This window comes from Saprolegnia diclina (assembly GCF_000281045.1).
Source record: "Saprolegnia diclina VS20 unplaced genomic scaffold supercont1.76, whole genome shotgun sequence".
Classification (NCBI taxonomy): domain Eukaryota; phylum Oomycota; class Saprolegniomycetes; order Saprolegniales; family Saprolegniaceae; genus Saprolegnia; species Saprolegnia diclina.
In genome coordinates, this window is record NW_008246143.1 from 94,695 (window position 1) to 111,271 (window position 16,577).

The 16,577-nt window shown below is 59.4% G+C and overlaps 7 protein-coding genes across 7 annotated transcripts; 5 read left to right on the plus strand and 2 right to left on the minus strand.

The window, feature by feature from the left end:
* The first annotated feature begins 24 nt into the window (after positions 1-24).
* Positions 25-763, plus strand: SDRG_14688 (hypothetical protein). The gene has a single exon (XM_008620837.1). It carries the CDS (start codon positions 76-78, stop codon positions 721-723), a length of 648 nt encoding a protein of 215 aa, XP_008619059.1. The 5' UTR covers positions 25-75; the 3' UTR covers positions 724-763.
* A 577-nt stretch (positions 764-1,340) lies between these two features.
* Positions 1,341-2,067, plus strand: SDRG_14689 (hypothetical protein). Its single transcript, XM_008620838.1, has one exon. The coding sequence runs from the start codon at positions 1,364-1,366 to the stop codon at positions 1,973-1,975; it is 612 nt and encodes a 203-aa protein (XP_008619060.1). The 5' UTR covers positions 1,341-1,363; the 3' UTR covers positions 1,976-2,067.
* A 1,354-nt stretch (positions 2,068-3,421) lies between these two features.
* SDRG_14690 (hypothetical protein) lies at positions 3,422-5,359 on the plus strand. The gene is made up of 11 exons (XM_008620839.1): positions 3,422-3,657; positions 3,712-3,775; positions 3,824-3,859; positions 3,909-3,978; positions 4,019-4,183; positions 4,223-4,363; positions 4,412-4,566; positions 4,615-4,698; positions 4,785-4,909; positions 4,961-5,033; positions 5,099-5,359. The coding sequence occupies exons 1-11, from the start codon at positions 3,458-3,460 to the stop codon at positions 5,309-5,311; spliced, it is 1,326 nt and encodes a 441-aa protein (XP_008619061.1). The 5' UTR covers positions 3,422-3,457; the 3' UTR covers positions 5,312-5,359.
* A 74-nt stretch (positions 5,360-5,433) lies between these two features.
* SDRG_14691 (hypothetical protein) lies at positions 5,434-6,137 on the minus strand. Its single transcript, XM_008620840.1, has one exon. It carries the CDS (start codon positions 6,052-6,054, stop codon positions 5,467-5,469), a length of 588 nt encoding a protein of 195 aa, XP_008619062.1. The 5' UTR covers positions 6,055-6,137; the 3' UTR covers positions 5,434-5,466.
* A 60-nt stretch (positions 6,138-6,197) lies between these two features.
* SDRG_14692 (hypothetical protein) lies at positions 6,198-9,231 on the minus strand. The gene is made up of 7 exons (XM_008620841.1): positions 8,908-9,231; positions 8,613-8,859; positions 7,633-8,566; positions 7,397-7,588; positions 7,190-7,354; positions 6,531-7,146; positions 6,198-6,459 (listed from the first exon to the last, which is right to left on the minus strand). The coding sequence occupies exons 1-6, from the start codon at positions 9,188-9,190 to the stop codon at positions 6,631-6,633; spliced, it is 2,337 nt and encodes a 778-aa protein (XP_008619063.1). The 5' UTR covers positions 9,191-9,231; the 3' UTR covers positions 6,198-6,459; positions 6,531-6,630.
* Positions 9,232-12,539: 3,308 nt separating this feature from the next.
* Positions 12,540-14,590, plus strand: SDRG_14693 (hypothetical protein). The gene is made up of 3 exons (XM_008620842.1): positions 12,540-13,261; positions 13,303-13,719; positions 13,763-14,590. Exons 1-3 carry the CDS (start codon positions 12,589-12,591, stop codon positions 14,506-14,508), a joined length of 1,836 nt encoding a protein of 611 aa, XP_008619064.1. The 5' UTR covers positions 12,540-12,588; the 3' UTR covers positions 14,509-14,590.
* Positions 14,591-15,113: 523 nt separating this feature from the next.
* Positions 15,114-16,514, plus strand: SDRG_14694 (hypothetical protein; the record flags this gene model as incomplete). The annotated part of the gene is made up of 2 exons (XM_008620843.1): positions 15,114-15,537; positions 15,585-16,514. Coding segments are annotated over 2 exons (1,255 nt in total), but the record flags the coding sequence as incomplete, so codon positions are not given.
* Between the last annotated feature and the right edge of the window lie 63 nt (positions 16,515-16,577).

Consider the following 16,577-nt stretch of genomic DNA (forward strand, 5'->3'; position numbering starts at 1 on the left):
TCTTTTGAGCCAGTTGCCAACATTCTCGGGTTCGAAATTCCTCATTTTTCAACAAGTCGTCGCGGTAGCAGCAACATGCAGCGTGGCGGCCTCGTGCGCATGGTGTCCATCTCGCCGGACATGGACACGAGCGAGTCGCTGCCGTACGTCTCGGCCATCGTCTTTGACTGGACCAACGTGCTCTGCCCCACGACGTGGCTTCAGGGCATCACGCTCGCGGCCGCGAAGGACGGGCCCGAGTTCCACCTTGTCGCCGCCTCCTTGCGCCAGCTCGACACCGACATCCTTGCGCTCCTCAACCACGCGAGTCGCCTCGGCGCTGTTTACATCACCTCCATTCACACACAGGCGTACCTCGAACAGCTCTGTCGAGCAGTCTTGCCGCGGACGGGCCAGCTCCTCTTTCATCCGTGCTCCAGCGTCCAGCTCGTGTGTGCGTCGTCAGTACCGTCACCGACGTGGTACGCGCAGGTTCTCCAAGCAATCTACACGCGCACCGCGAGCCATGAAGGCATCGACCAGCCCATCTCGGTGCTTGCCATCGGCCACGACCAGACGTGGCATTGGAGCCTCGCTCAAGTGAGCCACCACGTCGTGCCAAAGCGCTTGGTTCTCACAACGCTCGAGCCCAACTTGCCCGACTGTATCGAGAAGCTCAAGCAGCTCGAAGCGATCCTAGACGATGTCGCCTTCCATCGCGGCCCGCTGCACCTCGTCGTGTAGTATCCCCTTTCCTCAAAGGACTCCTTTCCTTTTGCTATAAGTCTTGCGCCATGTACAGCAGCGGCAAACAGGTCGAATATTGCGAACATCGACTCTGTGCAGTTGGCAAGTGGCAGCTGTGGGCCACACGACGACAGGGCTGAGCAGAACGCATTCAAGCACTACTGCGCTCGCTCACTGTGCTTGGTCGGGGCGTGAAGTAGGCTACCGCTGCATGGCGCCCATGTGATTTGTTAGCTTGTTCGGAATATATTGGATACGGGCAGCAGTTGCACATATACCCTATGAATATGAATCCGAATGGGAAGACTCTCTGTCAACCAGCGACAATGCAACCGAGTGCCGAGGTCCCGCGTGAGAGAGTCTTGGACCTATGTTGAGATGCTCCTGCACTGGTACAGGCCTTCACAAAGGAACTTACTTCCTGTCTTGGTATCTTGGGGCGGACCTTCATCGATTCGCCTTGCGAGCGGCCATCTCGATCGCGAGTGATGGTCGTTTCGACAAGCAGTCCTTTTGAAATACGTTAATCAAGTCGATGAGCAGGTGTTTAAAACAATAACGACCATCATTCCTATTTGGATCTGCGTGACGTGGATGCTCACTTTTCATTTGCTCCTGTTCGCACCGCACCACCAGCATGGCTTCCGTCGCCCGTCGCACTGCGTACACTGAGCAATCGCCGACGACATCGACGGCACCAACGGTATTTATTGTCTCGTGGAACGACTTTTTGTGCCCGACGACGTTCCTCAGCAAGCGCAAGAGCAACCAACACGTGACCAAGACCGCGTTCGCCAACTTGGACGCGAGCATCGAGCGCTTTCTGCTGCACGCCAAGCAGTTTGGTACAATCTTCGTCCTCTGCGAAGACAAGGCGGCGGCAATCGAAGCGCTGTGCCACAAGTGGCTGCCTCGCACCGCGCGCCTCTTCTCTGCCCGCGAGCTGCACAGCCAGATCCACTTGATTTGCGCCGCAACCGCCATCACGCCTACGTGGCACGCACAAATTGTTTACTCGATTTGCTCGCCGCGGCTCCACGCTGGCAACATCGTCTTGGCCGTGTGCGGAGGCGCCCGTTTGCGCGCCAGCTGCCTCGAAGTCGCCAAGTTCGTGCCGGTCGTGCCGAAGATTTTTGCAGCCACTGAAGCGGCGCCAACCGTGAACCAAGCAACCAACCTCTCGCGCATCGTGGCCGACAACCTCTCCAAGGCCATGCAGCACCCAGGTCCCCTCGACGCAACTATTTAAGAAGACCTCTCGGAGCGGGTATCCCATGTTCTCGCAGCTCGCAGCTTTATATACCATAATGCGCACTACTAGTATTGTATTTACACTGCACATAAAGAAGTTGGCGCTACGTCGGTGCAGGTCTGGTCGCAGCCATCGGTGCCGGAGCGGTAGAACGCGGTGCGACCCCCCGCTGCTGCTTTTAGGATTTTTAGACGCGGAAGTTTAATTTTCAATTGCGGCATCAGCAGCTTGTAGCATCTTGTCACCGCGAGCCGTGAGATGCGCTAATCAGCGTCACGCACGCGAAGTAGCTGGCTCAAACGGCTCAAGACAGAGTCCTCAACCTAGTTACCAACAGCAACAACGAGCGCGGTCAAGACACAGCACCACTGGATCTCTTCCAGCGTCTGTGGCATGCAGGGCAGACATGTCCGCCGTGCATCATTATGCAGGCGAAACCGAGTGGAAAGGTGATCGTAGACCCTAGATCCAGACCTATCCTCGAGTGCTGGTTGTTGCTTCTAGAGTCCGAGCATTGTAGGGTATGTACAAACTGTCTACTTCAACCCGCTCTGTCGTTCGTGTCTCGTGGACACAACTGTATCTCGCCTTCAGTCAAGTACAGTCTGCACGAAACCGAACATTGCGATACAAATGGTCCACTGCGCCAACGGTCGCTGGCTATATCGATCGCGTGGTCTACGCAGACTTTGGCACTGTCTTGTTGTCGCCCCTCCTCCACGGACCTCGTCATGCGTCGCACAACGCTGACGCAACACACAGCAAACATCACTATGCCTGCACAACGGAAATGCTGGTCTCGTCGTCAACCTGTCCACGGGGCAATGACATCGGTCAGTTTCCCAGCGATTTACTTCGAGGCGCCGACGGCGCAAGGCCCATTTTACCCCTAAATCACTAGCGCGGTGTCGAGTGCTCGCGATTGATGTCTCTCTCAGGAGCGTCTTTTACTTTGCGTTTCAGTTAAACGGGCAAATGCTCTGGAATAACGTTGTATCCTGATGAAGCGCGTCCTTGGCTTGCGTGGTGATGCTCCAGAAGCTTCCCGCGCCACCTCCCGACTTCGTTCTCGAATCTTCTCGCGCCTGCAAACCGATGCCAATCTGCCCGCGCCACATGTACGACAAGGCCATGGCACGCCAGCGTTCTCGCCAAATTCGCTGCGTCGCAAGTCTTCTCCGAGCGCGAGCTACTTGCGAACGCATGTCGCGCCTCCGTCAATCGAAGCACGTTCGTTCGCATGCGCCATCGGTGGCGGTGACCGCGGATCAGGCTTGGCCAACCTCGTGCGCCACGGCGTCGCCGTCGATGTCGCACTTGAATCGACGCGTCAGCGCTGGCAGGTGGCAAAAATTGGATCCGTGCCAAGTGGCGCCCCCGATCCCATTTGATTTGGCAGAAAAGGCAAAGTGATATGTACACTATTTAAAAGTTAGTAAATAATGTACATTTGCAGTCAGCAAAGATCGAAGATCGCCGATGGAGCGCAAGGCCAAGCAGCGTGGCGCCCGAGCGGACGAGGCCAACGCGCCGATATCGGTCGTCGAGTACGATGTGCGGTCGTCGCGGGCGCATGCGCCGCCGCTGGCGCAGATCTGGCGCGCAACAGACGGCCGCCTCGTGGCCGATGCCACACTGAGCACGTCGCCACCCCGCAGCCGCCCTACGTGGCTCTTGCAGTGGGCACCTTGTGCGCTTGATGGCTGCGATCTCATATGCGTGTGCTGCACTAGAGCTATCCGTAGCGAGCTCTTTGACATGTTTCTGCCGGCGGGGTACCCCCATAGCGTCACCGAGGTTCGCCTAATGTGGTTCACGCCATGGACGCTAATGGCACGGTGCTAGGACTACCTGCCTTTTCAGCTCTGGGATACGTGCCAAGTGCGCTGATCCGTTGGCAGCAAGCCTCGTATTCACGACTGTCATGTAGGCTATGTGCAGCTATCTTCGCGGCGTCCTCGCGACGCAGTCCGTCCTCGAGAGCGTTGGCGTCGGCAACGGTACGTTCATTCCACGACGTTTGCTCCTATATGAGCGCAGAGGCCATCACGCCCCTCGCCGCGGCCTTGCAGTGGGTCATGCGCGACGGTTCCGGTATGCTGGGTGGGCTCTTCTTCGCATACGGCGTTGGCCCCAAGTTCGACGCGAACGTCAAGTTTTGGCGTCTGTATGCGGACGTCATCAACGACGTGGGTCTGACGCTCGGTACGAAGCTCTGGACTGCTGGGCCATACCTCGTGCTAGATATGCTGGCGCCTTTTGCACCTCGCTGTGTGACGCAGATCCTGTGCGTCTCGTCCGTCTGCAAGGCCATGTGCGGCGTCGCCGCCGGAGCGACGCGGTCGTCGCTGACGGCGCACTTCGCCAAGACCGACAACATGGCGGGTGTGGATTCTAGTGTAAAAGCAACGCCACGATGCAGGTTGCGCATAGACATTGCGGCCAAAGAAGGGTCGCAGGAGACGTTTGTGACGCTGTTGGGACTGCTCACCGGCATGTACTTTGCCAACGTCGTCAACCAGTCGCGCGCCAGTGTCTGGGTCGCGTTCCTCTTGCTGACTGCGATCCACGTTGTTGCCAACTACAAGGTAGTTGAGGTTGATGACCTAGCCCTACTTGACGGATGACGAGCTTAGGCGGTGACGTCACTTTGCATTCCGACGCTCAACCAAGCCCGTGCGACGCTTGCGATCCGCTCGTTTCGAGGAAGCCAGACGCAGGTACGACGATGACGCGCAGAGTCAACTGCAACCGTGGCACTCGGCGACCAAAAGACAGATGGCGAAATGATACTGGCGACGTGTAGAGGCTCAGCATTGCGCGCGTGAACGCGATGGAACCGATCTTGCCACGACGAGATGGCCCTCGCATTCTTCTCGGCGGGCGCCTCCCGCCGTCGCTCGACCTCCCGTCGCTTCTTGCCCTGCACAAGTATATTTTTTCCTTCCAAAAAGCAAAAAATGTCAAAATTTGTATTGCTAGGGACGACCACTACGTGCTGACCGTGGACGCTGCATCGTCCACCGTCGTCGCGTCGCTCTTCGTGTCTGCGACGGTAACTAGTCGCCAGCACATTTACACGTGGCGCGCTGAACCTGACCTCTTGTCGCATGTGTCTAGCCTATGGACGAACTCAAGGCGTACTTCAACGCGGTCGTGGTGGCCGACGCCGGGGCGCCAGCGGCTCTGTCGGTGCTGGCCACGGCGCATGCGACGACGACGACCGAGTTTTCGGCGTTTGTCGAGACGATGGAGAGCCTCGGGTGGACGATGCACGCGTCGTCGTTTCCGCTGTCGACGCAGCCGACGCGATATGCGATTGCCCGCAACTAAGTGGACTACACTAAACGGGCGTATATACGGTTTGCCGTTGTCTTGTTCTCCTGGAAGTGATGGGAAATGGGTCTTTTTGGTATGCGTCACAGCGGACTGCAACTTTGCTCCCAACAAGAGGGTGTGGCAGTAAGTGTAGTTATTTAGGATTGAAATTATAAGATAAAGTAAGAGAGCAGTTCAATGTCGTCGCCTTCGAGGCTTGCGGTGGGTGTTCCGCTGTCGCTGGAGCCCGTCGGGCTCCCGAGGTCCCCGTGCATCTTTTTCTGTGCCCGCGCGAGCTTGCGGTTCTGGCGGTACTTGGTGTCGCTCTTGCGCTTGATGCTGTTCTGCTTGATGCGGTGGTACTCGCACAGAAGAAGGGGCCGGCCCGACCGCTTGGTCGCGCGCTTGAGTGGGCACCGACCCGTCTTGTACTTGCAGCGCGCCTCGTCGGAAATGAACTCGCCCGACTTGACCTGGGACGTGACCGCTTCATGGTACGATGCCTTCATGGCGGCCGAGATCGACGGCTTGAGCACCGGCGGGTGCGACGCGAGGAACGCAATCGTGTCGGAATGGTATGGCGCCACCGCAGACGTGCCGCTGAGGCGCGGTGTATCATGAATGTCCGACTCGAGGAGCGCGTCGAGCGTCGACTGCATGCAGTGCAGGTCGATGGACGGCCGCGAATACTGGTTCTGTGGCGGCGACGACGATACGAAGGGCAGTGGCGCCATCATGTTGTGAAAGTCGGAGTACATGCTCGGTCTTGTGAAATTGAAAACTGATGGGATCGCCACCTGCTTGCGCGTTCGAGTCGGTATACCGAACGCAAGCCAATGACGTGGCAACTGCATACAGTGGCAATACTTTTTTTAGCCGCGCCAGGTTGCCAGCTGGTGCGTGTATCGCAGGCCCGGCTCCCGTTCAAGACATTCTTTCGGCACCGAGTCCGACTATGGCCACTGTACGTACGACGGATGTCTCTATACAAGTGGCGCCCAAGAGGCGCGGGTGCTCAGTTGTGTACGGCGTAATACGTGCCGATGCGCGGCGTGATGCACCGTGGTGCACCACTCGTGTTGACGTCAAGACGACCGTTGCGTCGGTGGCGGTCAGCTTCGCAACACCGTCGCGAATGGGTGCGAACGACGAGCGATCGAAGCCTGTGTACAGAATAGTCGTTGATAAACCTCCCCACGTGGCGGGCAAAGAAGGGCGCGCGAACGTTCCCAACCTTGTCGTATGCACGGCGGCGCTGCGATACGGGAGCTTCAAGGCGAGCAGCGATGTAGAGACTGGCAGGTTTGCATGCAACGCAAGATTAAGAGACTACTCTACACGTCCGCAGCTGCGTGCTGGTCGATCCAGAGATCGATTTTCTCGGTCATCGACGGCGGCAGAAGGTGCTCGGAACCTGCGTCGCCGCAAAGGCGGTCCTTGTAGTACAAGAGGAGCGGGTGCGTCGGGACGCCAAGGGCGTGCAACACGTTCTGGAGGTAGCTCACGTCACAGACAACTTGCGCTTTTCCACTTGCACTGAGCTGCGGAATCGCCAGCAGCACTGACAAGACTGCCGCCATCGCACCGGACGCAACGACGAACGTCCACTGGTCTACGAAAGCGGCAGCGGGGCCGGCGTCGGCGTCGGGAGCCGGGAGCTCCCCGAGCTGCAAGAAGGCTTCGTCTTGGGGCACGCCGAGGACCCGGGCGACGGCGGCCCACGCCTCGTGGCTGAGCTCGACGATGTTGTGGCTGGCGGCGAGCGCTTGCGATAGGCCGCTGCTCTCTGCAAACGGCTCGAGTTGCGGAAGGAGCGAGAGGAGCAGGTCGGCGACCGACGTCATGTATTCCTAGTTTGCCACGTCATCATTTTTGACGCAAGTGGAGACAAACCTGTGGCAGCATGCTGAACGACGGCAAGTCGGCACTCTCGTCGGCTTGAATCCAGCACTCCATTGTTGGAACGCTTGTCAGCACCGACGCGACCGGCGTCAGCACCGTCGCATACGTCCGTTGCTGAACGTGAAGCGTCCAGTCGCGGAACACCGGTCCGAGGATCTACAAGAAGATAAACGATCGCAACTTGGGTTCGTCACTGACCACATCGACGTCGTCGTCGGTCGCGACCGACTCTTTGCATAGTTGGAGGCTCTGGTACCGCGCCTTGTCGCGCTGCAGCCACAGCTTGACGACGGCAACCGGGAGGGTCTCGGCGTTGATGCAGTCGTCGACAGTCACGTGCAGCGCCGCGTCGGGACCAACGGCCGCCTTGCTCGTCGGCGACAATTGGATCTAACAGCCTCCATCATCAACACGATATGGCATGACTAGTGTACCCGTGGCGGCAGCGACGGCGGTGTGGCGTCCGGAAACCACAGGGCGAGCGTCGGCAGCACGCGGAGGCGCAGTCGGGCCTGGCACGCACGCTGGGCGACGAGCACACCGCCACAGGCTTTGAGCATCGCCAGGGCTTCGTGGAGGTGGCTCCAGTCGACGGTAGCTCCTGGCGCCGGCGCCGGTGCCATCTTGCTGGACCACATCTGCGCGAGGGCGGAGAGGCCGGTAGTGAGCGCCTCAAGGGCCTCGGGCAGCACAGCGCCTGCCATTAACTCCATTGCGTGCTGTACGCGGGCCTCCACGAGAAGCCAGACGCGCGCGCTGAGCTCGTCCACTGCAGGCGCGAGGAGCGTCGATGTGGACGGTAGTAGGGCGAGGAGCGACTCGGTCACGACGCTCGTCTCGATGCGCTCGTACATGGTAAAGCTGGCTTCAAACGGGCCAAACACGCTGTGGAGGACCTTGTGGACATCGGCGGCCGTCGGCGTCGTCCACGACACAACGGTGTGCAGCAGCACGCGGTGCGCGAATCGGGTCGCCGCTTTGAACGCCGGCAAGAGCTGCGCTGGCGCGGCGTCGAGGAGGCTCGCAACCGCCGAAGCGAGCGGCGACAGCGTCGCATGCACAAGCTCGAGCACGACAGGCAGAGGCGCGGCAAAAAGTTGCTGGCAGTAGCGCGTCTCGCGCTCCAAGAACGATTCGACTTCGGCGTAAAAAGCGGCGAGACCGTCGGCATCGGCGGGCGTTGACGCGTGCCAGAGACGGTGCATGGGCGCGGGCCGGCGCTTTGCGTACGCGTCTTCGACGAGCGACGCCCGGTTCAAGTGCGCGAAAATCGCGAGGCAGTCCTGGAGGGGCGACAAGGGCAGCGTCGGCTCCTGCAGAAGCGTGTGCAGCTGCGGCACAAGCGCGGTCTCGACGTCGCGCGATACGCTATCGAGATCTTAGACGTGATTCATCACAGGGCAAAGACGTGTACGTATCCATGGTGGCGGCCCGCTCGTCGTGGCCGGGCATTCGCTGGAGAGTCTCCAGGCTCTTGTGCATGGCAGCGAGATGCGTCGCCAGCTTGGCAAGGTCGAGCGTTGGGTCGGCAGTTACCTGTACGACGTATCGGCTATGTTGCTTCCATGCTGCGCTCTCCTGCAGCGCGTTTGAGCATTGCTGCATGTGCATCTTGGCCGTGTGGAGTTGCGAGAGCGTGTTGTAGGCAGGCGTGGCATCGCCTACAGCATGCGCGCAATTGTAGTGCTGTGCCAGGGTGTGGTCCGTACCGCGTGCACTTTGCGTGCTTGGGCTATGCGTATGCAAACTCTGCCCCAGCGTCTGCGTCTTGAGCTGGAGCAGCTGGACATGGTTGACAAAGGACGGAAAGGTCTCGAGACACTGCTGCAAGTTGGCGCTGAGCTCCTGTGAAAGCACATGGAACTGCGGAAGGAGGCCCTCGAGATGCGTCTTGGGGTCGCCCGGCGCGACGCTCACTTGCGCGTCGATCCAGGCGTAGATGTCGCCGACATCGTCGCCGAGGTCGGCCACCGTCAGCACCGCCGAGTTCATATTGCATATGGCGATCTCCGGTTATTGTGGCTTGCATAGCGCGTGGCCATTTTCACCTCCAAAAAACCATCGATTAGCAGCGATAATCGATGGTTTTATTAGATAATCGAGGCATAGCGCGACATGCGTAAATTATAAATTCTGGTGGGACAGTCTCCAAAAAAGAATATAACTATTACAAAATATACGCCATGTATTTGTATGCTATATTTATGGTTTGACTAAAGATGTCGAGCAGGCCACCCGCTTTTGTCTCTTTTGTCATTTGACACCTTAGCCCACGCCTCAAGCGAGCGCTAACCTGAGCGCTAATCAATGGATAGCGGAGGATAATCCGAAGGTTTGCATTTCTGAAATGGCAAACCTTCGGATTATCCTCCGCTATTCAATGATTAGCGCTCAGGTTAGCGCTCGCCTGAGGCGTGGCTGCGGACGGCTAGGAGGAGCGCTGGCCATTGAATAGCAACGGATGACCGCTATCCAGTGGTTTGCGCTCCTGCTCGAGGGATATCCGTGGACTAACAGCAAAGCGCAAACGCTATGCGTAATGTAGCTCGGGGGCGAGACGGAGCTCCTGGTCACGGCACTTCTTCTCCACAGCGCTCACTGCCACAACTCCACGTCTCTTCCTGGTGCTAAGATCCAAGCCGCTTTAGTGCTTAGCGCGGCACGGTGCGCATTATTAGTCAAGACAGTTGCGGTCATGGCTAGTTTCCGCTGGGTTTGCACGTGGGCGCTCGCGTTTAAGCCACGAAAACACGATGTTATTGCGTTATCTGGCACTACGCTACATGGCAGCGGCTATGAGCCTTCTCCACTGCGGTGTATGGGTAGGCGACGGAGCCGTGGCGCACGCGGCGCTTGAGCTCCTGCTGCGCAGGCGCCATCATCGGCGCGTTGCCGACGCTCACGCCGGACGAGCATGTCCCCGAGCCAAACGTCTTCGTATCTCTTGCGGTTCTTGACCACCTAGCTACTAGCAGCGATCTGTACCTAGAGGATGGTGTCGATGCGGCACACGATGAGCGCATTGCCGGCGTGCATGCTCGCGCTCATCCCACGGCCATCGCTCGTCTAACGCCGGCCGCGCAGCGCTGCGCCGCGCAATGGTCGCTCCTTCGACAGCCTTGCGCACGTGCTGCTGCTATCGGTACTGTTGCACGAAGGTGGTCTCGACGAAGCGCCGGGTGTGCGCAGCCGGGTGCTGTACGCCATAGTCGGGTACGGGAGGCGTGCCGCAGAGGGGCCGTGGGCGCCACGGACCAGTCTGCACCAGCAAGGGATCGACCGTCAGCGCGCGCGCGGCGCGGCGGCCTACATCGTGTCGACATGGTTGATGCGCGCCCCTCGAGTCCGAGTACGCACGCCGGCCCACGTTCAAAATGGTTGGCCATGCCAGCTGTTGACCTATTGCCAAACGTCTCGCTACTAAATCGCTACTAAACGATGGTTAGCGAGCTAACCAACGGGTAGCTCAGCCAATCACATGGCCGCATTTCGGTCCCTCTTTTTGGCAAAGCCTGCTTATCACATTTCATAATATATCAAACTTCGACAGGTTTTGCGAGAAAAAAAATATTGGCGGAGCAGCCTCGATTATCGCCGACACGCGCTATGCAAAGCACAATACCGTCCCGAATATCCGAACGCACCTCCGGCCTTGCCTCCGGATTTTCAACTCCGGGGAGGCTCCGGGTTTGCCATCATACACTATTTGCATGTCGTAGACGAGCAATGTTGCTGCACGCTCTTCACGATCCTTGAGGAGAAGAACGAAAGAATCGGCAACGTTGGCACGTATGGTCGCCGTCACGCCCCAGCCTATGCAGATCGTTCGCCGGTTTAAAGGCTACCGGAGGTTGCAGATTCTCTGGCCCAGTACACAACACCGCCACACACTCCTTGCTTGGAGACGCAGCGTACCGTGCAAGCGCCTTGAGAGGGTACCAAACATGTAGGATTGTGCAATTGTGGTAGACGAACCTAGATGGGTTGTCGGTGCGGAGGAGCGACAACGCCGCAGACACGCGCGCCAGCTTGTTGAACTGAGTCGCCGAGGCAAGTCCAACCTCAAGGTTGGTGTCTCTCGCGTCGTTTTCGCCAGATACGGGTGATTGCAGCCGTCGTCGTGGTCGTGGCCATGACGCAGCCCGCGTCGCATTCCATCTTGAGCTGGCGTCGCTAGTAGTTCGGTAGGAACAACGTCGTGAGCTACCGTGGTGTACCTCTTTTGTGTCGCGCGCGGAGGACGCATATTGGGTCGGAGAACGATGTGCTGGGGATGGCGCCACTCACCTCACGTACGTGCGCCATCGTCCGCGTACACGGTACTGCAACGTATTGCGAGTCGTACAGTGTACTAGTAGATGGTTCGCTCTTGCTTTGCCAGCACACACGCCGACGTCGCTCCGAGACCGCGCAGTTGTGGATGACGATACATGCCACGACTGTGCTGCTAGCTGCCTGGACACGGTGTCGATCCTTGCACCAGGTACCAGGTACCAGGTGCCGGGTTGAGATCTTGAACAGCCATCCTCCTCGCCTCTTGTAGGACCCGGCTTCTGATTCGTGCGCGATCGCCTAGACAGGACGACGCAACCAACTCATACGCTGTCGACGACACCAAGGTTACTGGAGCGCTGCTGCAAAGCCTTGCCACGCCAATAGGAATGCGGATTGACGGTTGATATTGTCTGCAGAACCAGTGACATTTAGCGTACATAGATAGCATCGTGGTCGACTTTAAATTTGCTATGGCGGGAGGGATGTGCGTCCGTTCGTAACAGATCTAGTACTTTTCGTTGTCCCCGCCGTCAACCGCGCCCGAATCTACAGCTTCCGCGTGACGGAGACGTGTCTGGGCGCGCGCGTGTGTCATGCGCCTGGGCTGGTCGGCAGTTGTGGCATCATGGACACGGAAATAGTGTGAAATTGGGTATTGGCGGTATTGACCGCCCAACCAGCGCTGTGCAGCGAGCGACGACCTTCTGTAGGGCTCGGCCTCCTTTCAGCTCTCGCGGCAGGCAAGTGAGAGCGTCGCCGCCGTCGCTAATAGCGGCGAGGCGCGGGGCAAAGCGCCAAAGAGCCATTTCTCACGAGATGACCTACAGCGGCTGACGCGCCGGCCAGCTGGCGCTGCTGCAATACAATGCATTTCAGACAGATTCATACAAACTTTGCATTGAATTTGTTCAATTCAATAAATTGGGCGCGACAGGCTGCAGTAGGTACGGCGCACTTATACGGCGTCAATACATAAAACAAGTGTACGTTTCAAGTACGATCGCACTTGACGGGACAAAAATGCATTCAGAAAGGCAGATGGAGATAAAAAATTCTGCTGCTACAGTGTACCGTGGCCTTGCTTTGCCCGACGCGCAGTCGCCAGAAAGACCACCATGTCCAAGAAGTTCTTCCCGCTGTCGCCCGGCTTCTTCAAGTGCCCGCCCTTGAGCCGGCAGGAGGGCGAGCACCTCATCGCGCTCGGGAAGCAGTCCAGCCTCGACTTTATCAAGCACGCCAACCTCGAGGCCAACAAGGACGTGGTCTGGAACGAGTTTGGCAAGAAGCAGAACGTCATGCTCTATCGTGGCGTCAACACCAAGCCGCAGGCAACACACTTTGTCATGCTCTGCGCCGTCGCCGAAGTCGCCGGCTCGCTCGAAGAGGTGGCGGCCATGCACGCGTACAACACACCGGAGAAGCTGCGCAAGTACGTCAATGACTCGGAGGACCTCGTGGACATGGTCACGCTCTACGACCTGACGCCGCCACACGACACATCGTCCAGCGCACCGCGCCGCCTCCTACCACCGTCCTCATCGCTCAAGGTCTCGGTGCAGTGGGCCGGCATGAAGGTGCCCGCGGCCGCGTCCGCGTTTGTTTTCAACCGCGACTTTTGCTACATTGAGACGCAGGACTTTTTCGTTGATGCCAAAGGCCGGCGCGGCTGGGCGCTCTCCCAGAACTCGATGGACCTTGCGTGCTGCCCGCAGTTGCCGTCGGTGTTTGGCTCGATCCGCGGCTCGCTCGAGCGGTCGGGGTACACCTTTGTCGAGTCGGAAAACCACGGTAAGCGAGTCCCTCTCTCTCTGCGACTGAGTGTGGCGTAGGCTACCTCAAGGCAACGCAAATGTTCCAGGTCGACTTTCGCGGCAAGATCCCGATCTGGGTCCAGAACCTTATTCTGAAGGGCCGGCTCAACACGATGATCCACTTCAACACGCGCGTGCACGAGTACCGCCTCAAGTCGGTCGAGCTCCTCACCGAGTTTGACGTGCGGCGCACCAACACGGCCGCGCGCACCAACTGCTACGTCTGCCGCAAAAAGTTTCGGTTCCTGAATCGCAAGTTCCAGTGCCGCAAGTGCGGCGAGGTCGTCTGCTCGAGCTGCCAGCACACGTGGAACATTGACATTCCGCACAGCGACCGGAAGCGCAAGGTGACCATCTGCTCCATGTGCACGGCGTCGGTCCGTAACGGCAACTTGAGCTCGCTCCACCTCTCGAACGAATCCTTCAATGGCCCTGGTATGTATCGTGGACCCTACCCCTTGAACTAACAACCCACTAGTGTCGGGGTCGCTCTCGGTGCCGTCGCTTTCGCGCGCGTACTCGTACGACGAGTTTATGCACGTGCCGATGAAAGGGTCGTTTGCGCTCCGGAAGAAGTCGCACTCCAACTCGGTGGACCTCGACGTGAGCGGGTACAGCGAGGTTGACGACCCGGGCTACGAGGCGCCGTGCGTGCCCGTGGACCTCGACTCGCTCCTTGGCGAGTCGCCGCCGATCGATGCGCGCTGGGGCGAGGGCGAAGTCGCCCTCGAAGAAGAGTGCCACGAGTACAAGCCCAACTTGTTTCGAAAGGGCTTTTGTATGAACTGCCAGAAGCAGCACGAGGTCACGGACGAAGGGGACATCTCGCTCACGCGCCGCTTCACGCGCATTCACGTGCAGCCCGGCAAGACGGCGGCGAGCGCCGAGTTCAACCCACTGGCGCTGCCCGAGAACAGCGCGCTCTCGATGGAGCTGCGGCGATCGCGCTGCGACTCGAGCGACTCGACGATTAGCTTGCCGCGGTCGCGCCTCGGGTCGCTCGACATTGATGACGAGACCAACAACGCGAGCATGTTCAAGCGCAAGGGCATGCGCGTCCTTATGAACCAGATGAGCGACCTCATGGAGGAGTACGGAGCGGACGACCCAGCGGCGTTGGACGCGAGCGCGCTCGAAGCCAAGCTTGCGTCGCTGCAAGCGCAACTCGAGAGCCTCCAGCTCGACCAAGCAAGACTCAAGAAGAGCACCGTGGTCCGCGTCTAAGCCGCGCTTATTTATGCGACAACACACAGAATCTAGCCAGTCCCACGACTACATACACCACCAAGATGATATGTTATCCCTCTGCGTTGGTCCTGCAGCGGCATGTAGAGGAGTGCGGCTTTGGCGCTTGAATGACTCTGGGCGCGTCACTGGCACCACTGCAGTCGAAAGGACAATCCTCCCGGCGCTGGATGGTGTGGTGGCGACATGACGAGATGCTACTTGCGCCACACGAAACGACGTCAGCGCCGCTGCCACGTCACAGAACTTCCCATCGCGAAACGGAACGCTCGCCAGTTGTGCTCCGATGGCAACTAACGGCCAATGCGCGAGGCCTCGACGGACGGCCGCCACGTCGATCCTGTGTACACGGCGACTCGGGAAAGCACGTCGTAGTAGTAGGGCTATCAGTGGACAAGGTCAGACGCCGCGATAAGGTTGCTGGTCGACGAGGTGTTTGTCGCTGGCGTAACCCCGACAGTCCAATTTATATCGAAGCGAATGGCCATCTCGCCGCCCACTATCACCGGGAGGAACCGGAGATCGGTTCAGCTGCGCCGACAAGCTACTGCGGCTCGGGTCGGTCAGATTACTTTTTACTCGACGATGAGCCGCGCCTCGTGCTTGGTGCCGCCGACAACACCCCGCGCCCCGAGCGACGCGCTCGTGCTCCAGGCCAAGCACGCGCTGCGACTGTACGTCGACGACGCGCAGGTGCAAGGCCGCGCCCGCCGCGTCACGTGGAAGCTCGACAAGATCTCGGAAAATGGCAAGATCCAGTACTACACGGGCCAAGCGATCGACGGCAGCGTTGTCGTTGCCAGCGCGACGCAGCTGCACGCGACGCTCGAGGAGGCCGCCCAACTCTGCGCGCAGCTGCAGCCATTCCAGGTCGTCGACGCGACCGAGTCGACACGGCTCTTTGAAGCGCACACGCCAGACCAGCCGCCGCACCGGTACGTCGGCGTCCAGTGGATGGCGTTCGCCGTCCCCGGCGTCGGGAAGGGCCGCGACGCGTGCGTCCTCGAGGTGCATTGCTGTTGTCATTTCCAGGCTGAAATTGGCGTTTTACCTAGTGCCGGGATACGGTCGTCAACGAGCGCGGCGAGCCCGTGTACGCGTACCTCCTCGAGTCGATCGAGACGCCAGTGTGCGCGTCGCTCGAGGCGACCCACGGCTTTGTGCGGGCGACGCTGCGCATGACAGGGTATGTCTTCACGCAAGTGCGGCCCGGCCTCCTCCTCGCCGTGCACACGATGCACGTGCACTTCAAGGGCAACCTCCCGAAAGTGCTCGGGCGGCTCTTTGGGAAGCGGCGCGTCGCGAGCCTCGAGCACCTCGAGCAGGCGCTGTGGCAGCTGCGCAACGCCGATACCTTTCTCTTCACGGACCAGCACCGCAAGCGCGCGTGCCCGATTTGCTTCAAACCGTGGAAGCGCCTCCAGACCAAGAAAAAGTGCGGCGCGTGCAGCGCCCGCGTCTGCGCCGCCTGCTGCACGACGGGCCTCGTCCCCGGGTTGCACAAGGTCGTGCCGTTCTGCCTCGCGTGCGCGTTTGCGGCGCCATCGACGCTCTCGTCGACGTCGCTTTTGACGGCGACCGCGTCCTTTGCGTCCGACTCGACCGCGAGCTCGATCCGCATGCTGCGGGCGTGGAGTCTCAACGACGACGACGACGGGCCAGACGGCTACAGCACGGCGGCGTCGTCCGTGCGGTCGTCCCGACTGACACGGGAGACCCTCCACGCCCTCGCGCCACCCGCAAGCACTCGCCGCAGCATCGCAACCGACATCTCGCGCAACAGCGAAATCTGGACCGACGCGATCTCGGTCTTCCGGGACCACGTCGATAGCTTCAAGGCGTACCACGCACCAAGCACGACGCCCGTGCAGTGGCGCCTCGGGTAGCTGCGCATGGTTGCTATTGTCGTCGTTGTCCAGTGTCTCGGTGTCCAAGTCGTTTAGGGGTAGGGTGCTGCCATAAGAAATGATTTTCGTGTTTCGAGAAAGAATCTTCATCGCGCAAGACGACGGCTCCAGCTACTCGGTATGATGCGTCGACGACTGGTT

What these genes read in the sequence shown, in the direction of transcription:
- SDRG_14688 (XM_008620837.1), top strand. Translation starts at nt 76, where the DNA reads ATGCAGCGTGGCGGCCTCGTGCGCATGGTGTCCATCTCGCCGGACATG.
- SDRG_14690 (XM_008620839.1), top strand. Translation starts at nt 3,458, where the DNA reads ATGGAGCGCAAGGCCAAGCAGCGTGGCGCCCGAGCGGACGAGGCCAAC. An exon ending in ACGTTGTTGCCAACTACAAG is followed by an intron (nt 4,567 to 4,614) that starts GTAGTTGAGGTT and finishes TGACGAGCTTAG; the next exon opens with GCGGTGACGTCACTTTGCAT. An exon ending in TCGCTTCTTGCCCTGCACAA is followed by an intron (nt 4,910 to 4,960) that starts GTATATTTTTTC and finishes TTGTATTGCTAG; the next exon opens with GGACGACCACTACGTGCTGA.
- SDRG_14693 (XM_008620842.1), top strand. Translation starts at nt 12,589, where the DNA reads ATGTCCAAGAAGTTCTTCCCGCTGTCGCCCGGCTTCTTCAAGTGCCCG. An exon ending in TGTCGAGTCGGAAAACCACG is followed by an intron (nt 13,262 to 13,302) that starts GTAAGCGAGTCC and finishes AGTGTGGCGTAG; the next exon opens with GCTACCTCAAGGCAACGCAA. An exon ending in CGAATCCTTCAATGGCCCTG is followed by an intron (nt 13,720 to 13,762) that starts GTATGTATCGTG and finishes ACAACCCACTAG; the next exon opens with TGTCGGGGTCGCTCTCGGTG.
- SDRG_14691 (XM_008620840.1), bottom strand. Translation starts at nt 6,054, where the DNA reads ATGTACTCCGACTTTCACAACATGATGGCGCCACTGCCCTTCGTATCG.
- SDRG_14692 (XM_008620841.1), bottom strand. Translation starts at nt 9,190, where the DNA reads ATGAACTCGGCGGTGCTGACGGTGGCCGACCTCGGCGACGATGTCGGC. An exon ending in AAGCACGCAAAGTGCACGCG is followed by an intron (nt 8,860 to 8,907) that starts GTACGGACCACA and finishes CGCATGCTGTAG; the next exon opens with GCGATGCCACGCCTGCCTAC. An exon ending in CGCCGTCGCTGCCGCCACGG is followed by an intron (nt 7,589 to 7,632) that starts GTACACTAGTCA and finishes GGAGGCTGTTAG; the next exon opens with ATCCAATTGTCGCCGACGAG.
- SDRG_14689 (XM_008620838.1), top strand. Translation starts at nt 1,364, where the DNA reads ATGGCTTCCGTCGCCCGTCGCACTGCGTACACTGAGCAATCGCCGACG.